Raw genomic sequence first — 16,881 nt, forward strand, 5'->3', positions numbered from 1 at the left:
CTCATGTAACGCATATGGGGTGTTTACGTGTGTGTATCTTATAGAGGTAATGCGATATGCTACATATCATAAATATCATCCAATAATGCAACTCTACCTCCAGTTTGATAAGGTATTCTATATCGTACTAAAGCCAAACAGGTGAACCATATACCCGAAACGTGCGAAACGACAAGTTTACTCAAATAGTGACCCTATCAATATGAGCTCAAATATTTCAGCCCGCATGGTCTGCGTCAGAGCTATACCCGTCCCTTTCGAGGTTCCGAATTCCTTTAAGACTTTGCCTGGGCCCCAAAAGGTTCCGAACAGGGTTACAGTTTCTTATTCCGAAGGTTCGTTATAATCCGAAAATGAAATAAGGTTCGTTATTCGGAAGGTTCGGTTATTCGAAAGGTTCGTTAATCCGAACTTAAGAAGTGGGAACATGATAAGGTTCGTTGTTCGTTTTAAGCCGAAAACGAAATAAAGTTTGTAATTCCAAAGGTTTATTAATACGCACAGGCTCTTTCATTTTCGAAACAGCAAACCTCATTTCATTCATTTCTGGATCAACGAAGCTTCTGAATGACGAACCTTATTTCATTTTCGGATTAACGAACCTGCGGAATAACGAACCTTTGGAATATCTAACCTTCGGAATAACGCCGCAAATGTTCGGATTAATGAATCCTTTTCATTTCCGGATGAAGATACTACTATATTTGAATTTGTGTGTTTGGAAATAACGAACCTTCGGAATAACAATCTTGCTCTTTTCATTTTCGGATTAACAAACCTTCGGAATAACGAATACCATCCCGTAGATGATGGTTTGAAGTACCCTAACTCAGTCTTATCCACCCGTTGGATTCCAATGCTTCATCACACGACTGCATTTTAAAGGAAAACATTTATAGTGAGAGAGAGAGAGAGTCAATATCCCAAAGTTCTGAATCAAAAGCAGTAATGCCACCTATTAGAGGCCCACAAAATTAATGACACGTCGTCGTCCGAAACAGCCACTGAGGCGTTAAGGGTTAATTCGAGTGACTGCCCATTCATGTCAGTCTATAATGTCAGTGCAGGGAGGTGATCGAGCCTCACCTCCTTGGTCATTGTCGCCAGGTCATGCATCCACAAAGTTATTAGCACCAGGGAGGAGTCGGTCTGTCTCCCCACCTCCCTGGTAACACTTCAGCATCCCAAGTTGTAATCATTACCAACAGTGTCAGAGGAACTCACAGGAGACCATACCACCAGAGACATGGGGAGGACATTCGATCGCCAAGGAATTATGGGGTCGCGTGTGTGGTGTCTCCCAGTGGAGGTAATAAAGACGCATACAAGTATATATAGTCTTGACTCTTTGAGTGCCAGGGGCAGCATATTCATACACAATGCCAATAGCTTTTTAGGATGATGGACACGAGAAGGTTAGGAACGCCGATGGGGATTCATGCGTTACATAAGCTGCTTCATCGTTGGGTTTCAACTGTTTTCTTTGGAGGAAATCATCAGGTTTAATGTGATCGTTACAGTAATTATTGCACACGTTGCTGTCTATGTGTTCTTATCAGTCATTGCTGATGAGTCACCGCGTTTTATCTTCGAGTGGTCTCGCAGTTGCATCGCGAAGCATAGTACTTCTGAAAAAAAAGTGCAATATAGCGTAAAGTAAGCCATCATGTGCAAAACATCATGGGATCGCAATAGCATCACGGGATACCCGATTTGCTCCAGGACAAGGTAGCATTAGACAGGCAGGAGGATACGAAGATAATCAAACATACACGTAGCTCAGACGGCAATACAAAGTAAAGTGAATCCTTGACTAACCCAGTCGCACTATATCTATACCATGGATAAGAAAATCACAGAATGAAAACATGTCAATCGTATCTGCCAAGATTTTAAAGATTATTTGTTTTTTGTTTTTCTTTCAACAACAACTTCAGTAACGATATCCACTGTCTTCAAAGGTGCCGGATTGCAAATAACATAGAAGTTTTGCATAATTTGGAGTGAAATTAGGCTGCCATCCAGCCATAAATAACGATATCAAGATCTGCATATCCATCAGTAACGTCAAAAAGTCGAAAAATGTGTGTAACAGTCGTGGACGTTTCGCTTTTAGTTTTACGATCTTTCCACCTGAGGTCATACCTCTAAGAACGGATGTTTTGGTCATTCGTTGCTAGGTATGAGCTCACATGATTTTGCTCGACGAGCTTCTCCATTTAGACCCTCACATAACAACTGGAGTCGCAAGATGGAACATCGCGTCATCCCCTTCTCCCCGAACCTGTCCCCCTTTCATCAACCCCTTCTCTCTAACTCAATTCCTCCCCTACCCCCTTCCCTAGCCAAGGATCCCTTAAGTGCCTCTACCAGACGGTCAGAAGAGAGATAACTTGGTGGCGTTGGCCTTTCAAACACGCAGGACGAAGGAACAAGGGTAATACAAACCAGGCCAGCGAAACTGATGGAGGGAGACATAAATGTCAGAGATCGCGAATTTCCTTTCAGTTGAGATTGAATAAAGATTAAGTGTGATGGTGCTTAATACAGACAAAAAGTTGTGATTTTTTTTTTCATCATCTTCAGATCCGATGGAGGTTTCAGCCTGTTTCAAAGGCTCCTAAACTGTTGCCATTGCTCCGTAATCACAGACATAAGGGCTTTTTACACTTGTAAATTTTTGCTTAGTCCCGTACCAACGGTGGGGCTAAGCCCCACCGTTGGTACGGGACTATCCTTAGCCCACTTTCTGTTTACACTCGTTTTTGCCAAAGTGGGCTAGCCCCACCGATAGTCTGGTACTATCTGGCCCTGCAAAATAGCAGGGTAAGGGCTTTTTACACTTGTAAATTTTTGCTTAGCCCCGGACCAACGGTGGGGCTAAGGGGGGAGGGGGGGGGGGGCCTTAGCCCCACCGTTGGTACGGGACTATCCTTAGCCCACTTTCTGTTTACACTCGTTTTTGCCAAAGTGGGCTAGCCCCACCGATAGTACGGTACTATCTGGCCCTGCAAAATAGCAGGGGTTAGCACCGCAATTGCGGTGCTAGCACCGCAATTGCGGTGCCAAGCAAGTGAGTGTAAATAGAACGAAAAAATAATCCTGGGCTAAGCGACGGAGACGAAGTGCGACCCTCACTGACCAATCAGAAACGAGGTAATCAAGTGCTGCCGGTGCGTGCGTGTACGTGTACAGTACACAGCGTAATTATGAATATTCATGTGGTTTGGAAAGTCCGGGGCTAAGAAATACGAGTGTAAAAAGGTCAGTTTTCTCCTTAGCCCCGGACAAGAGATAGTACGGGACTAATTGGCGAGTGTAAAAAGCTGAAAAAATTGGTACGGGACTAACGATAGTCCTGGGTCAGAGAAAGTCCGGGGTTAAGAAACACAAGTGTAAAAAGCCCTTAAGTGAGTGTAAACAGAACGAAAAAATAATCCTGGGCTAAGCGACGGAGACGAAGTCCGACCTTCACTGACCAATCAGAAACGAGGTAATCAAGTGCTGCCGGCGCGTGCGTGTACGTGTACAGTACACAGCGTAATCATGAATATTCATGTGGTTTGGAAAGTCCGGGGCTAAGAAATACAAGTGTAAAAAGGTCAGTTTTCTCCTTAGCCCCGGACAAGAGATAGTACGGGACTAATTGGCGAGTGTAAAAAGCTGAAAAAATTGGTACGGGACTAACGATAGTCCTAGGTCAGAGAAAGTCCGGGGTTAAGAGACACAAGTGTAAAAAGGGCTAGAGAGAACCTAAGCTTGCCTTTGTTGGCGGCGTGTGACCTTCTGGTCGGTATACAGCATGAAACAAAGCGAAAAGGGCCTCTGACAAAGGCTACTATTCCTCTAATAGACAAGTTATTGTGATCATGAATACAGACAGGAGATGTAATAGAGCCATGGATCAGCGGATGAGGCAAAAACTTCTCAAGCCAAAAGAAAAGCTTGGATTAAGAGGACAAAATCCCGCCTGTGCTCCCCATTTCCGTTGTCGACTTGTTTGAGACGGTTCATGACGTCGAACTGCAAATGAGCTGAAAGACAAGAGTCGGGCATGCCTCAACATTCTAGATCCAAAATGGACCTTTTTTTACAATATATAATGAGGGTATCAGTGTTTGTAGCTCCCTTTATGCCCATAGTCCTAGTTCTAGTTCCGTTAAAGTTTCAATGCTCTATACTCAAGACACTTCCTTTCTTTTATGAATAATGATGCAATAATTTGACATGGTGATTTTTTTTATAAATATGAAATGTTTACTTATAGGTGTAACATGTCCACAAAACGCTTGTTCTAAAAAGTTCCCGACGATTTTTCTACAGCACAAAATAATGGGGTGTTGCGTTGATTGATACACGTATTGCTAAAAAGTTAAGGTAAGGCCTAACCAAAGTTCAGAGGTACAGCTGAAAGGACTACTGGAAATTCCGACATTCAACAAAGCAAAGCACAAGAGGTTCATCTTCATGCAGTCCCTCAGAGACATATTAATGCGGGTATAACTCTAATTATGTACTGTTTGCATTACACTGGCTTTTCTATACAGTCAGAGTACAAACAAAATACAGAGAATGAGTGTTTTCAATCTATATAAAGGTTAACCTACTTTCGGTAATTGCTGGTACCTGAATTATGCCTCGATTTAAAAAAAAAGAAGTATTAACTATACCAAATGCAACTTACACGGTCTCCTAAACCAGAAAGGCAACAATCTTGATTATTACGAAAGTGGTCAAACGCATTATGATTACAAAAAGTGAAAGTACTGTATTTGATGATAAGTAATACTGCAATAAATTTGAATGAGACAAAGTAGGGTTCAAGTCAAGAGGTGGCCGACCTGATTTGTCTTTGTGCAGATCACTGACTTGTCCCACTGCGAGCAAAGACTTCTTCAACTTCAAGGAGACTCGTGGGACCTTCAGAACAACATCGAGTAATCTTGGCTGTGATAACGAGACGCTCCATCAATCAAAGGTCTTGCGTTTCCTTTCAGGGCGATTTCCCGCTTTCCACTTTTGATTTTGTACTGGCTGGAGTTTAATCATCGGTCACGCTGCAATAGCGATGGCAATGTCAAGGTCTCGTTGACGGCACCCTTGACAATACATTTTTTTTTTTTCACCACAGCAAGCACAAACGATACTATCGAAGGAGTTAATAGACCGTTACTGTCTGGTCTCAAGCAGTTTCGTGACAGGTGTGTTTTGTATGCTTCCACTACCGTTGTGAGCATGATTGAGATAACTAAGCAAAACAAAGGTTCTTAATCATTATCATTATTGATGAAGATATCATACACAGGTAAATATAATCAGCTCGCCTCTCTGTTTTCAATTTTCCCTTATTTCTCTTATTTCTTTGCTCTTTCTTTTCCTCTTTTCTTCTTCATCATGTCTTACCAACGTGTTTTTTAACAGCGAGTATACCAATTCCCCGACCTCTCTACCTCTCACCTATATAGATTGACCTATGAAAGTGGTAACCCTCATTCACAAGTAGGCCTTACACTAAAACATAACACCTTGTAAGCATGATCATTTAATACCGAAAGTGTTGGAATATAGCATGTTGAGGGTATTTAGTTTACGGCTATCTGTTTCATATCTTTGATGGTCATGCAATATTATTTTGAAGCTGCTGGTAAATGGCATCCGCTCTGCAGTGGAGATACAGCGTGTGTGCAACTCACGTGCGCTGGTCTACCCCCCCCCCCCCCCCATGGAGGCGTCATTCATTATACTGTAGCATTTTCTCGAGTAACGACTGCACATCCCATTATCAAGTAAGATCAAGACGATGTACTCCTTTCAAACCCAGCGCCTTTGCTCTCGAAGGAGGCTCGTAGTCTACTAATGGCGCTCTCATTCATGTATCAGTGATATTTCACAAAGTGATTATGCATATGATGCACGTCTTACTGGCAGCTATAGAAGCAAAATTAATGTATACGGGGGTCTTCGGGAGGTGGTCATTTCACGCGGGTCAATAAATGCGGGTGAGCCATACATAGGAGTAAGCACGGCCTCGGATGTAACTCTGCAAAAGGGGGTTGGGGTTAATCAGTAAGGGCATTTGCAGACGTTAACGCCACCTGCTCGATGATTTAAGCTCGAAAAAAGGTACGTATTATTGGACTACATTGCGGGTTGCTGATTCGCTACATTTTCATCACAACACAGCACATGCTGTAAGATGAATATTGATCGGGAAAACAAACCGGATTCGACGAAAAATCCATCCAACGAGTTCACAGCGAGGGCAGATGAGGTGGCGGGTGTGAAGAAAATTATTAGGTGGCGAAGGCGGTGGTGGTTGTATGTGTTATTCGCACAGAAGTAACATCCTCCCTGGCGTTGATGCAGGCGTAGGTAATCATCTGTCCGTCATCATGCATGGATATCGTCTTCGTGTGCTTTTTATGGTGAAGCTTGAAGATTATCTATCAGTGCAATAGGTTTCGTTCAACACCAATTTCCCAAAACAAGGAGAAAAAAAAGATCACTGAGAATCCTAACCCATCATAAAACATTCCCTTTTATCTTCTCACCCTCTATACTACCCCATACACCCGATGTCTTCTTTGACAGATTTACCAAAATCTTGCCACCATACAAGCCCTGCAAGCATGCCAAGCACCCTCTCCCCCATCCAAGGACCAATAAGTCAAAGACCTTCGCTTGGTAACGATGGTATCATCAACAGAGGTGGAAATCTCAATCCCTGGTATACAGACTGTTTGTCGTTCACCATGACCTATGAAGTTCGTCGTGATCTTTAACAAGACAGGAGCAGTTTCTTTCTATTTTCCTTGGTATCTAATTCTTGTCGTACCTTAACCCATACACCCGGGAACCTTGTGGGTCTTTTGCAAATGCAAAGTATACGCGTGAGAATCTTATGAGGAATTTGACTGTGAAACCTCTCTCTCTCTCTCTCCATCATAAATTACACACACACACACACACACACACACGCAAACACCATTCCATGTACTTTTATCTAGTTTAGATAAAAGATGTCTACAATGTTTATGTTTGATGGAATCATTATAATAATCCTTCAGACACCCACATGTAAACTCGAGACTCGTCTCGCTTGACAAATTCCCTTGACCGTTAGGCACCCTAGACATGCCTTCCCCATCACCAATCCGTCATGCGAAGTCCTCAATCAGAACTAACGAATATTGCACGCGTGACAATCACATTGAATTGCTTTTCTTTCCATTCAAAGTGTAATTTTTTTTTCTATTTAATACTCAGACATCGGTTGCTGTCTTATTTACTTATTTACTCCTTACTAGTAGTGTTGTCACATTAATAACAATTATCGCTTGGTGTGTGTTAAAATAGATCTAAGTAATATAAAATGAATACATTGATTAACGTTATTATCGTTATTTTCAAACGCATGGCCGTCATTAATAACTTCTTCCTCTAAACAAGAAACCGATTCTATAAGACAAACCGAGTGTGTGCTTAGGGAACCCAACAAAGCTATGTATCCACAAACTGTATGGATAGACAGAGATACATTGTACGAGAGAATAAAGCAAACGTATCATGCAATATACAAAAATATTCTTCATGCATTTCTCTATTTATGTATTCATTAAATCATTCATTAAAAATAAAGAGGTGTAGCCTATGCTGCTATAGGCCTACATAATATACGCGTAAAATGATATGATATGCATGTAATATTATAAATATTCTTCTTTTTTTTTTCTCTCTCTGTATACCTATAAATAAATAGATAAATATAAATATATGTATATATATATATATATATATATATGTATATAATACACACATTGTATATATACATGTATATATATATATATATATATTACAGACAGAGAGAGAGAGAGAGAAAGAGAAGGAGAGAGGGAGTGAAGATGAGAGAAATGCAGAGAAAGTGAAGGGAGAAAGGAAATGTTACTTAGATTAGGGAATCATGTGACATGTGTAATGCCAAGTTCCGACGGGAGACCTAACTCGATTAAACCATTTGCATCGTCCGGATACAGGGTGTCGAGATCAGGTGATGATCACATCTGTCATATGTACATATAATAGTTAAGACCTAATATTCATGACAAATAAACATAAATATAGGTATATATTGTATGTATAATTATATGCACTTTTCTGAAAAAAAGAAGAAACTGTGAGAGGAATAATGATGTCAAAACCACGCACCATTTTCTCCTTCCTTTCTCATTATCCTATATTGGCCTATCAGGGCCGCATGCACTAACCCATTTTTCTACTGGTCCGACCTGTCTGTCGGTACCACTATTGGTACCTAGTTTTTTCATATTCTACTGGTCTATTCCTGAAAAATATACAGGCCCTACAGTGTTTTACTGGTCGGGGACTGTCAGACCAGTGCTACAGTGTGCATGCAGCATTGCATATATCAATATGATTATATAAAACATGTAGGGCCTATACTCATATGCATAAGTATAAAATATAAAACATATATATTTTATACATGATTAATATTGTTCTAATATACAAACATAATTTCTTATAATCAAATCAAATATTTGTATCATTGTTGTTATTAGTCTAATAACTATTTTCATATACTAGTATACTCTTGCCATTGTAATCATCACCATTGTCCTCTGTGACCTCTCAGTCTTTCAAAAAAAAAGAAGCTACATACTTTATTATGTAGAAAATGTCATAAAAGAAAAATGACGAAATAATTCATACCCGAGAGAGCTGTGTTTATTTTCTTTCTCAATCACTTCATAAACTTGAGGAGAATATCATCATCGGGATAGACAACTTGGATTGTATATTTCTGGATTCTTTTCTCTCTTGATTTGGTTTTATCGAATTTTAGTTCCTTTTGTAGCACTTTATTTTCCATTTTTCTCTCATACGACACTTGTGAATCACTATACCTACCTCCCCTCCCCCTCAAAAAAAAAAAACACCAACAAACAAAACACACACACACACACACACACGCACACACACACACACACACACACACACACACACACACAAAGAAACGTACCAACTCTTGCTCATGTTTCATCTTGCATACGGTTTGGGATTATATTTGCATTGTTATTTTTGTATAGAAAGTGACGAATTATTTTGTTAGTGATGTTCTCAGTTCTCACCCGATCAAGTTTCACGGTCTCCCTTCAATCTTACCCGCGACATACATTATTTATACATGGCACACTGATACAGTATGCTGCGCGTCGATGAAGCAAAATAATGTTTCATTCTTCGGAAATTGGAGTCGGTAAATCCTTTCTCACCCTTCACGTTTCATTTCCTCTTTCCCGCTCATCCCCGATACACGCATGACTGATGAAAATAGTCTGCGTACAAGGTCAACAATCGATTACTCATCAGAACTAATGGTATCTTTATACCTCGCTCACGACGAACGTGTCTTCCCCGCGAATCCCCCAACGCTCGATCCTCTGCTATAAATATCGATCAGACCTGCAGGCAGGGAGGGACCAACCTGCTGCCGGTTCCCAGACAATACTATCCATGACAATGAACCTAGGAAATGATGACGAATATATTAGAATATTCTATTTATCAAGGTGAACGAAGGGCACGTATAAACATGGAATCTCATCTACACTGCGTGCGACCACGGAGCTGAGCCCAGGGGCGCGTCGCATAAAAGTTACAATTATGGTAACGGTAACTTTGCCATCCATGTCAACAATACTCAACAGCCAATCAAAATCAAGAATTCCATGGAAGTTACCATTGGATGGCAAAGTTACCATAATTGTAACTTTTATGCAACGGGCCCCCTGGTGTGACGGAAAAAGCATTAGCCACCACTGTTAACAGATCACAGTCACGCGTGACGATCTTGAAATAACGAGTCTGTTCTACTCTTCCGTGTAACTGACTCATCCACTGGCTTTTCGCTCTCATTGATCCATGAAATATTTTCATATTCATCTGTCAATATATCTGAAAGAAAGCTATGGGAAAAATTCGTCGATGAGTATGCATCGATGAGATGCCCAAACACCACAATATTTAGAAGAAGGCAAGTAAAGAGAGCAGGTTAAACAGCAGACATGACATCAGTGTGATTATTAGGTCAAATATCCGAAATGCTCGGACGCACAGGTCATGAGTACCTGAGTCACTGGAAATATTAACGCTGGAAAAAATTAACAAAGAACCTTTTATCAAAAGGAACCCTCTATCCCCCCCCCCCCCAAAAAAAAAAAAAAACACACACACACACACACACAGAAAACAAAACAAAACAAAACAAAACAACAAATAAAGACTTCAGAATGAGGAGAAAGAATGATCATTGAAGATGTACAGAGGATCGAGGAGGAAGGTGAAAAGAAAAGAAGGCACAGAAGGAGATGAAAGCTATAACAAGGGGAAAGGATGAGGGAAATTAAGCATTGTTAAGAGGATGGTGTGACAGCTAGGGGAGAAGGGAGACAAGAAGATGGAAACGAAGAAATAAAGGTACGTACGTATGCACCGGCGGATATTTCGGCAGGGGCTTGTTGCTGTGGTATCAGATCATCCTGGGCACCAAGACCCCCTCCTCCACCTCCTCCTGCTCCACCTCCCGCAGGCCTCCCGTACCCTACCGGTAGTAATCCCACGAATGCAGACAATGTAAGGACTACGTAGATAAACGGGTAAATCCTCCATATACATGATATGACTGTGTAGGTTGACTCACGGAGCTCCATACTGATTGGTGTGTATTTCGAATGTGAACGAAACACAAAGTACCAGGAGTGATTATCGATGATCATAAAGAGGACGGTCACTGGAAGAACATCGTATGAGACCAATATTTTCCCGCATCAATCGGAGAGAAGATGAGTGTTATCAATCCACATGCACTGGTCAAAATAATTGTAGACCGCGTACTATCACATCAAACAAGGGCAGTCACATCTCGGAGACATAGTATCTTCGTTGCTTGAGTTCATGTACGACATCGGCCACGCTGACTCACTCCATGCATCAGTATTATGATGACTGCAAGCTTGAGCGTTACTGGGGTTGTGCAGCATGTTGTATTGACCGCCAACACTTCCCATCCGACGCCAACCATACCACTAAATGAATGGTCCTCTCCACATAAACCACAGCACACAAGACATTCAAACGCGACACGTACAATGTACACGGCGCATCGCAGCATACGAAGCTGCAGCTCGGAGGTTGTTCCCACAGATTTTACTATGCGAGCGATGGCCTGAGAAACACTTGAGCAGACGACGATAATTCGCTTTTCAGTGCGGTGTGTGCGCGATACACTGCACTGTACATAAATATCATATCAGCAGCTACCACTATGTTATCTCCTTGGTTTTCACAAGGAGTTGCAACTCCTTGGATAAGAGCAAGGAGGTACACTGTGAGCCGAGGACCTCCTTGGTTATTAAGGGACCTTCGAGGGTGGATCGTTTCGAACAATATTGAGACACACAACTATCTCGAAAACAGAGGCAAACTTGATAACCAGAACACTCACTACTGGTTCAAATATTAATAAATACCACATTCATGGCAGCAATCCTCTCTGCATGACGCTATAATAAGATTTTAACGAATGTTGCAGCTCTTTAACATTTTTTTTGAAGATTTTCAACTTTGATTCTGTTAAAGCATTATTATTATTATTATTATTATCATTATAATTATTATTTGCCATTTGTACACTGCTCTTCTCACTAACGGGGTTCAATCAAGATAATGACTTCTTTTGTATTTCCTCAGATATGGAAGACTTTTGTTTTCATACTTTTAAAGACAGAGAATGAGTTGCAGGCTCGGATTATATTTTGTTTTCTTGGAGGGAAATTGCCATTCTAATCATCACACGCGTCCCCATGTTTCCAGTATAATCACAAGTGCAACGAAATTCATCGCCAAAAACTTAATAAACAAAAAATGAGCTCACAGAGTTGCAAAACAGACGCATTGTGCTGGTAGGAAAACACAAAGTAATTGGTCTAAGTTCGCCTGCAATGAATGTAGGTCACATGACCTTGGCTTGGTAGAAAATAGTTCATAGCCTCGGGGACTGCACGACCTTGGTCATTGATAGTGTGCACATTCTGTTCTCATGTAAACAGACAAAACGGCTGATAATCGTAGCGATATAATACATACCACATCATGGCAATGTTGTCTCTTTCATTTTTCTCTTATTCCAGAAGATATCCGATATTCAAACGTGATTCCGTGAGCGAATCTTTTGTTTCGTGGAAACAGCCACCAATGGTTGGAGAAGTACCAGCACATTTTTTTTTTCCCCTTGTAATCCAAAGACTGTGATGTTTGCTAGCTACTGGCCGGGGAGTTTCAGTTCCAGTTTCAGTTTGTTTATTTATGCAAATGAAATTATTATGACAAAGTCAACAATCTTAACATCAAAATATACACAGGAGTATATTATGTGCATTATCATCGTAATCTTAGGTGTTGTGTATGTGGATGAGATCGTTATTAATAAGCAATACTCTTGACTTGGATCACGCCAAAACGGCCTCTAGTTAGGCCTACACTGGTTGTGAAAGTAGAGTTGGAGACACATATTCAGACTCCCTTGCAGCACCAACCAACTAATTATTCCTGGATGTCTGAATGTAATGATAGCAATACCGGTATATTTTTTATAAAACAACAACAACAACAACAACAACAACAACAACAACAACAACAACATATAAATGAATATGGATTCCCTCTGGGAAAAGCAGATTGTGTATTCTATAGAAGTAAATCTGCATCTACAGACATCACATTTCATGCTTTAATATATTACTGGTATATAAACCACAATTAAAACATTCTTATATTTCATTGATGCCGGTTTCCTTTGAGAACAAACAAACAAACAAACAAACAGACAACCCAATGTCTCAATTTCTCCTCAGGTCCGAGTGGAGATAGTGATCGGTATCAGCAGTATAGTCCTTCTCATGCTTATAGATCAAATTTCAGTTCGACCAACCAGACGGCGAAGAGAATGACGATGCCCTTCCAATTTCCATTTCGCTTTCTTTCATGATAAATGGCAGTGATTTTCAATCGTCTTCATTAAAAAGTTTATAATCTATCGCATAATCATAATATATCGACCCGTGCAGTTTTGTTCATGTTTGTCATTTATTGAATGTGTGCTTTTCTACATGCCCACGAATAATTGTAATCATTGATGAAATAAGAACACTCTGTATTTAGCCCGTTGGGACGAATCACAAGTATACTCGGGCAAAAGTCAAATGCGTGGTGTAGCAAAATCTGTCCGTCCTCAACGTATTCGTAAGTCTTCGGACGCGAGAGGTTTGATGTGCGCTGCTTCTCCATTGTCATGCGTCAAGCACAATTTTTTTAGATCGATCAAGTGACAAAGTGAGGCAAAGAAAACGTCTTCCCTTAATGATTATGCTTGTCCATCAAGTTGTGGTTAATTTGCTGTTTCATCCTTCCTATCTGTTTAATTCTCACTTCAGTCCGTCCAAGCATCCCGGTTCATTCAAGAGTATTTCCGTTTTATTGTCCATTTGGCGGGAAGAGGAAATTCCTTTAGGTTCGTTGAAGTTCAGATTCATAGAAAGACGGCAGCGAAGCCAAACTATGGGTAGATCAGCCTGCAGCTGCATGTGTTGTATGCGTACATGCACAATATTGATAACCTCTTTTTTTTTTTTTTTTTTTTTTAAGAAATCGGGATGAGTTACTGCCACTCATGTAGTACCCGCCAGGATCTTTAAACGGTATTGCGGCTGCAAATGCAAAACATTGACCTCTGCATGAGTTTTCGAGTTTCCGGCAAATATTGTATATAGCTGAAAGACGATGGTTGTCTTCCCATGGTTATAGGCCTATAAAATAGTAGAAAGACGTGGCATCCCAGTCATTCTGATCATTCTTTCAAGCCGAGAAGACACTTTCAAAGATATTGGTTTTCATGACTTGTATTTCATGTTGTTATTTCTCTTTTAATTTTCATGCTATAATCCATTTTTCGTTTATTTATTTAGGTCCTCCAATTTTTTGTCATTCTATTTTTTTTTTTCTAGGAACTGGACTAACATTTTCCCTTTGTATACTGACCGCGCTATTTGGGACCACATTTTGTTCGTTACATCATTATCATTATCATAATGATATCACAAAATATCATCTTTAAAAACACTAAATGTTATTCGCATGAGAGGTTTCCCCAAAAAGATTATTCTTGCATTTTCTGTGATCAGCATGTCTATCATAATAATTTATTTAAGATGGGACATTATCCTCTAATACGGTCTTGAATAGCGACCTCTTCATCAAACGTGCATGAAGGCCGCTTTACACTGCACATGGTCATCAGGGGTCACATCTAAAGATTACCCCTGTACCATCGCCCTAGTTATAATCTGGTAAACTGACCTCGAGCATTCAAAGTTCAGTGCTCCCCACATGAACTCAAACATTATAAATCGCACAAAATTGACAAGATCTAGATCAAACGTTTCTGGAACATTCCTGATATGACGTCAGAACATCATCTTGAATGACAGTAACCATGGTTAACAAACAAAACATATTCATCAAACAGGAGAAGGCGCGATTTTGATTTGAATTACTAATGTGTTGCATTGCCTTAATATCTTATGATGTCATATTTCAACACGATTATGATAGCAAAAAGAAGGGAAAGGGCATTACTATTCGGTGTTTTTTTTTTTTTTTTGGTGACTTTTCAATGTGATTTTTTTTTTTATATCCTTTGATTATTCGTCCGTTGTGAAAATGAATAATAGAATAATCATTCTCTGTCTGGGCGCGGATATCATGCTGTTATTTTCCAGTGACAAGGATACTGAATTAAGTTTTGAACAAAGATAACAAGTGCATTATAATCACGAAGTAAGAAAGAGAAAGTGTGACATCCCCGTTAGAATCAATTTCGAGACACCAAACACTTGATGTTTTCGAATTATGAAAATGTTTTCCAAAAGTATACTTGGAGACGTGGTCCATGCTGCTATGACAGCAGTCTTTTACAGAATTATATCCGCTTTACTAATAGAGGTTCGTGCGTATGCCAAGAAAAACATCAAAAGCTCAAGTTCTTGGCCTGATGGGACGCTTAAGTCGTTAAGTGGCTCATTCTGTCTGTTTCACCAAGAAAATACTGTCCCTCTGTCGAAATTTGTCCATAAACAGCCCCGCGGAACTGCAAATTAACCTCAGGGACAAACAATGCAAGACTGCTTTTCCTCCTTAAAATCAACCGTTTTATATCCTCCGGTCTGATGTGAGTGACGACAAACCCCCTTTGTTCTTTCCCAAAAGACCCATTATTTTGACCGACAACCAGCGCGGTCCCCGGGAATTCGCGAAGTCAACTGTGGAACTCCCAGATTGATGATAACAAAGTTGTGACGACACCCCTGGCTTGTGTTTCCGAGCGACAGGAAAAGGTCATCTGGGGTCAAGGAGTGTTTTCATCTTGATTTCGCGAGGTGTATCCTAGCATTCCGAACGGATGACTCATTCGTGATTTGCATCGCTGGGGACAAGCACCAAATTGTTCTAGAGGAGGCTGTCATACAATGAAGCCTGTGCGCGATGGCCGAAGCTTCGTGTATGGTTCCCGCAAAGGAATTAGGCTAGCCTCCTTTGTTTCTCGCGAGTTGTAATATGGTGTTCTTCGTTTCTGTGCTTGTCATACCACTTTTCTCCTCCTCTTTTTGTTTTTTCTACAGTCAAAGTCATTCTTTCTCATTCTCATATTTTTGAGGCTCGGACAACAAGGCAGTCTTTATCAAAGACCCTCCTCTTAGAGATAAGGTCAATTCACAGGGCCAAGCCCTGAGGAGATCACTAGGGGTGCACGTCATGAGCTTGACACCCAGTTACACTCATACAGCCCACGTCCACGAGCTAGATATTAATGAACAAGGCCCATGAGCTCGACATCAAGTAAAATAGGCCCATGAGCTATACGGTCCATTAGCTCGACACTCGGATAGGCAAATATTAGACCCATGAGGTTGACACTAGACAAACATGGTCCACGAGCTCGATACTAGGCAAAAACAAACAAACAAACAAACAAACAAACAAACAAAACAAAACAAAAAATGGCCCACGAGACCGACATTATACCTCACGGTGCTTGTACGCTGAGTGTCGGTCGCTCGTGGGCCTATTTCGCCTTAATGTCGAGCTCGTGAGGTGTATGACTCGTAGGCTGTATACGCATGGGCTGTGTGAACGGACCTACAGACTGTATTTTCAATGTGGAACTCGTGGACTGTAAGACTCGTGGGTGTCGAGCTCGTGTGATGACCCCACGAGATCGAGGGCCTACATGAGACATTTCTTGTGATTACGACTTTCATCATTATGATCTGTTGTTTTTATGGGATCTAGAAAATAAATGTACGGTGACAATGGTGGCATGATTTCGAATTACCGTACCAAAATACACGACTTTTGCAAACATCCTCTTTTTCTTATCTAAATTTTCTTTCTGAAAGCCAGTTGGAGCTAAGTCGTATAGGCCTAAGGCGGTGATAATATAAGCGGCTTTTCCAATCAAATGCAGTTTGGGCGAAAATCCCTCTTTCGTTAAATGACATATGCTCACAGTTATATACCTGATTATAGGATCAATCACCTGCAATTTTCTTGATTATATTACTTCGCCCCATTCGTCAAATTCAATTAGAGCATAGGCCTAACAAAACTTTATCTTTGTGGCGCAAATTCAAGCCTGAGAGAAACAAGAATGGCAAGAAAATCCCCTTTGCTATGTAGTGATACACCTATAACCGACTATTTTCAGAGGATGACATTAATTTCATTCTCAAAACATAGGAATTTTCC

The 16,881-nt window shown here is 40.6% G+C and overlaps 1 protein-coding gene across 1 annotated transcript in view; it reads right to left on the reverse strand.

Moving 5' to 3' along the window:
- Nucleotides 1-10,799, reverse strand: part of LOC140227474 (interstitial collagenase-like) — a 35,501-nt gene extending 24,702 nt beyond the window's left edge. The window contains exon 1 of the mRNA XM_072307877.1: nucleotides 10,506-10,799. Within this exon, the coding sequence (XP_072163978.1) occupies nucleotides 10,506-10,796 (291 nt within the window). The 5' untranslated portion in view covers nucleotides 10,797-10,799. The remainder of the gene's footprint in view (nucleotides 1-10,505) is intronic.
- Nucleotides 10,800-16,881: the final 6,082 nt, after the last annotated feature.

Source organism: Diadema setosum, chromosome 4 (genome assembly GCF_964275005.1).
Source record: "Diadema setosum chromosome 4, eeDiaSeto1, whole genome shotgun sequence".
Lineage (NCBI taxonomy): Eukaryota > Metazoa > Echinodermata > Echinoidea > Diadematoida > Diadematidae > Diadema > Diadema setosum.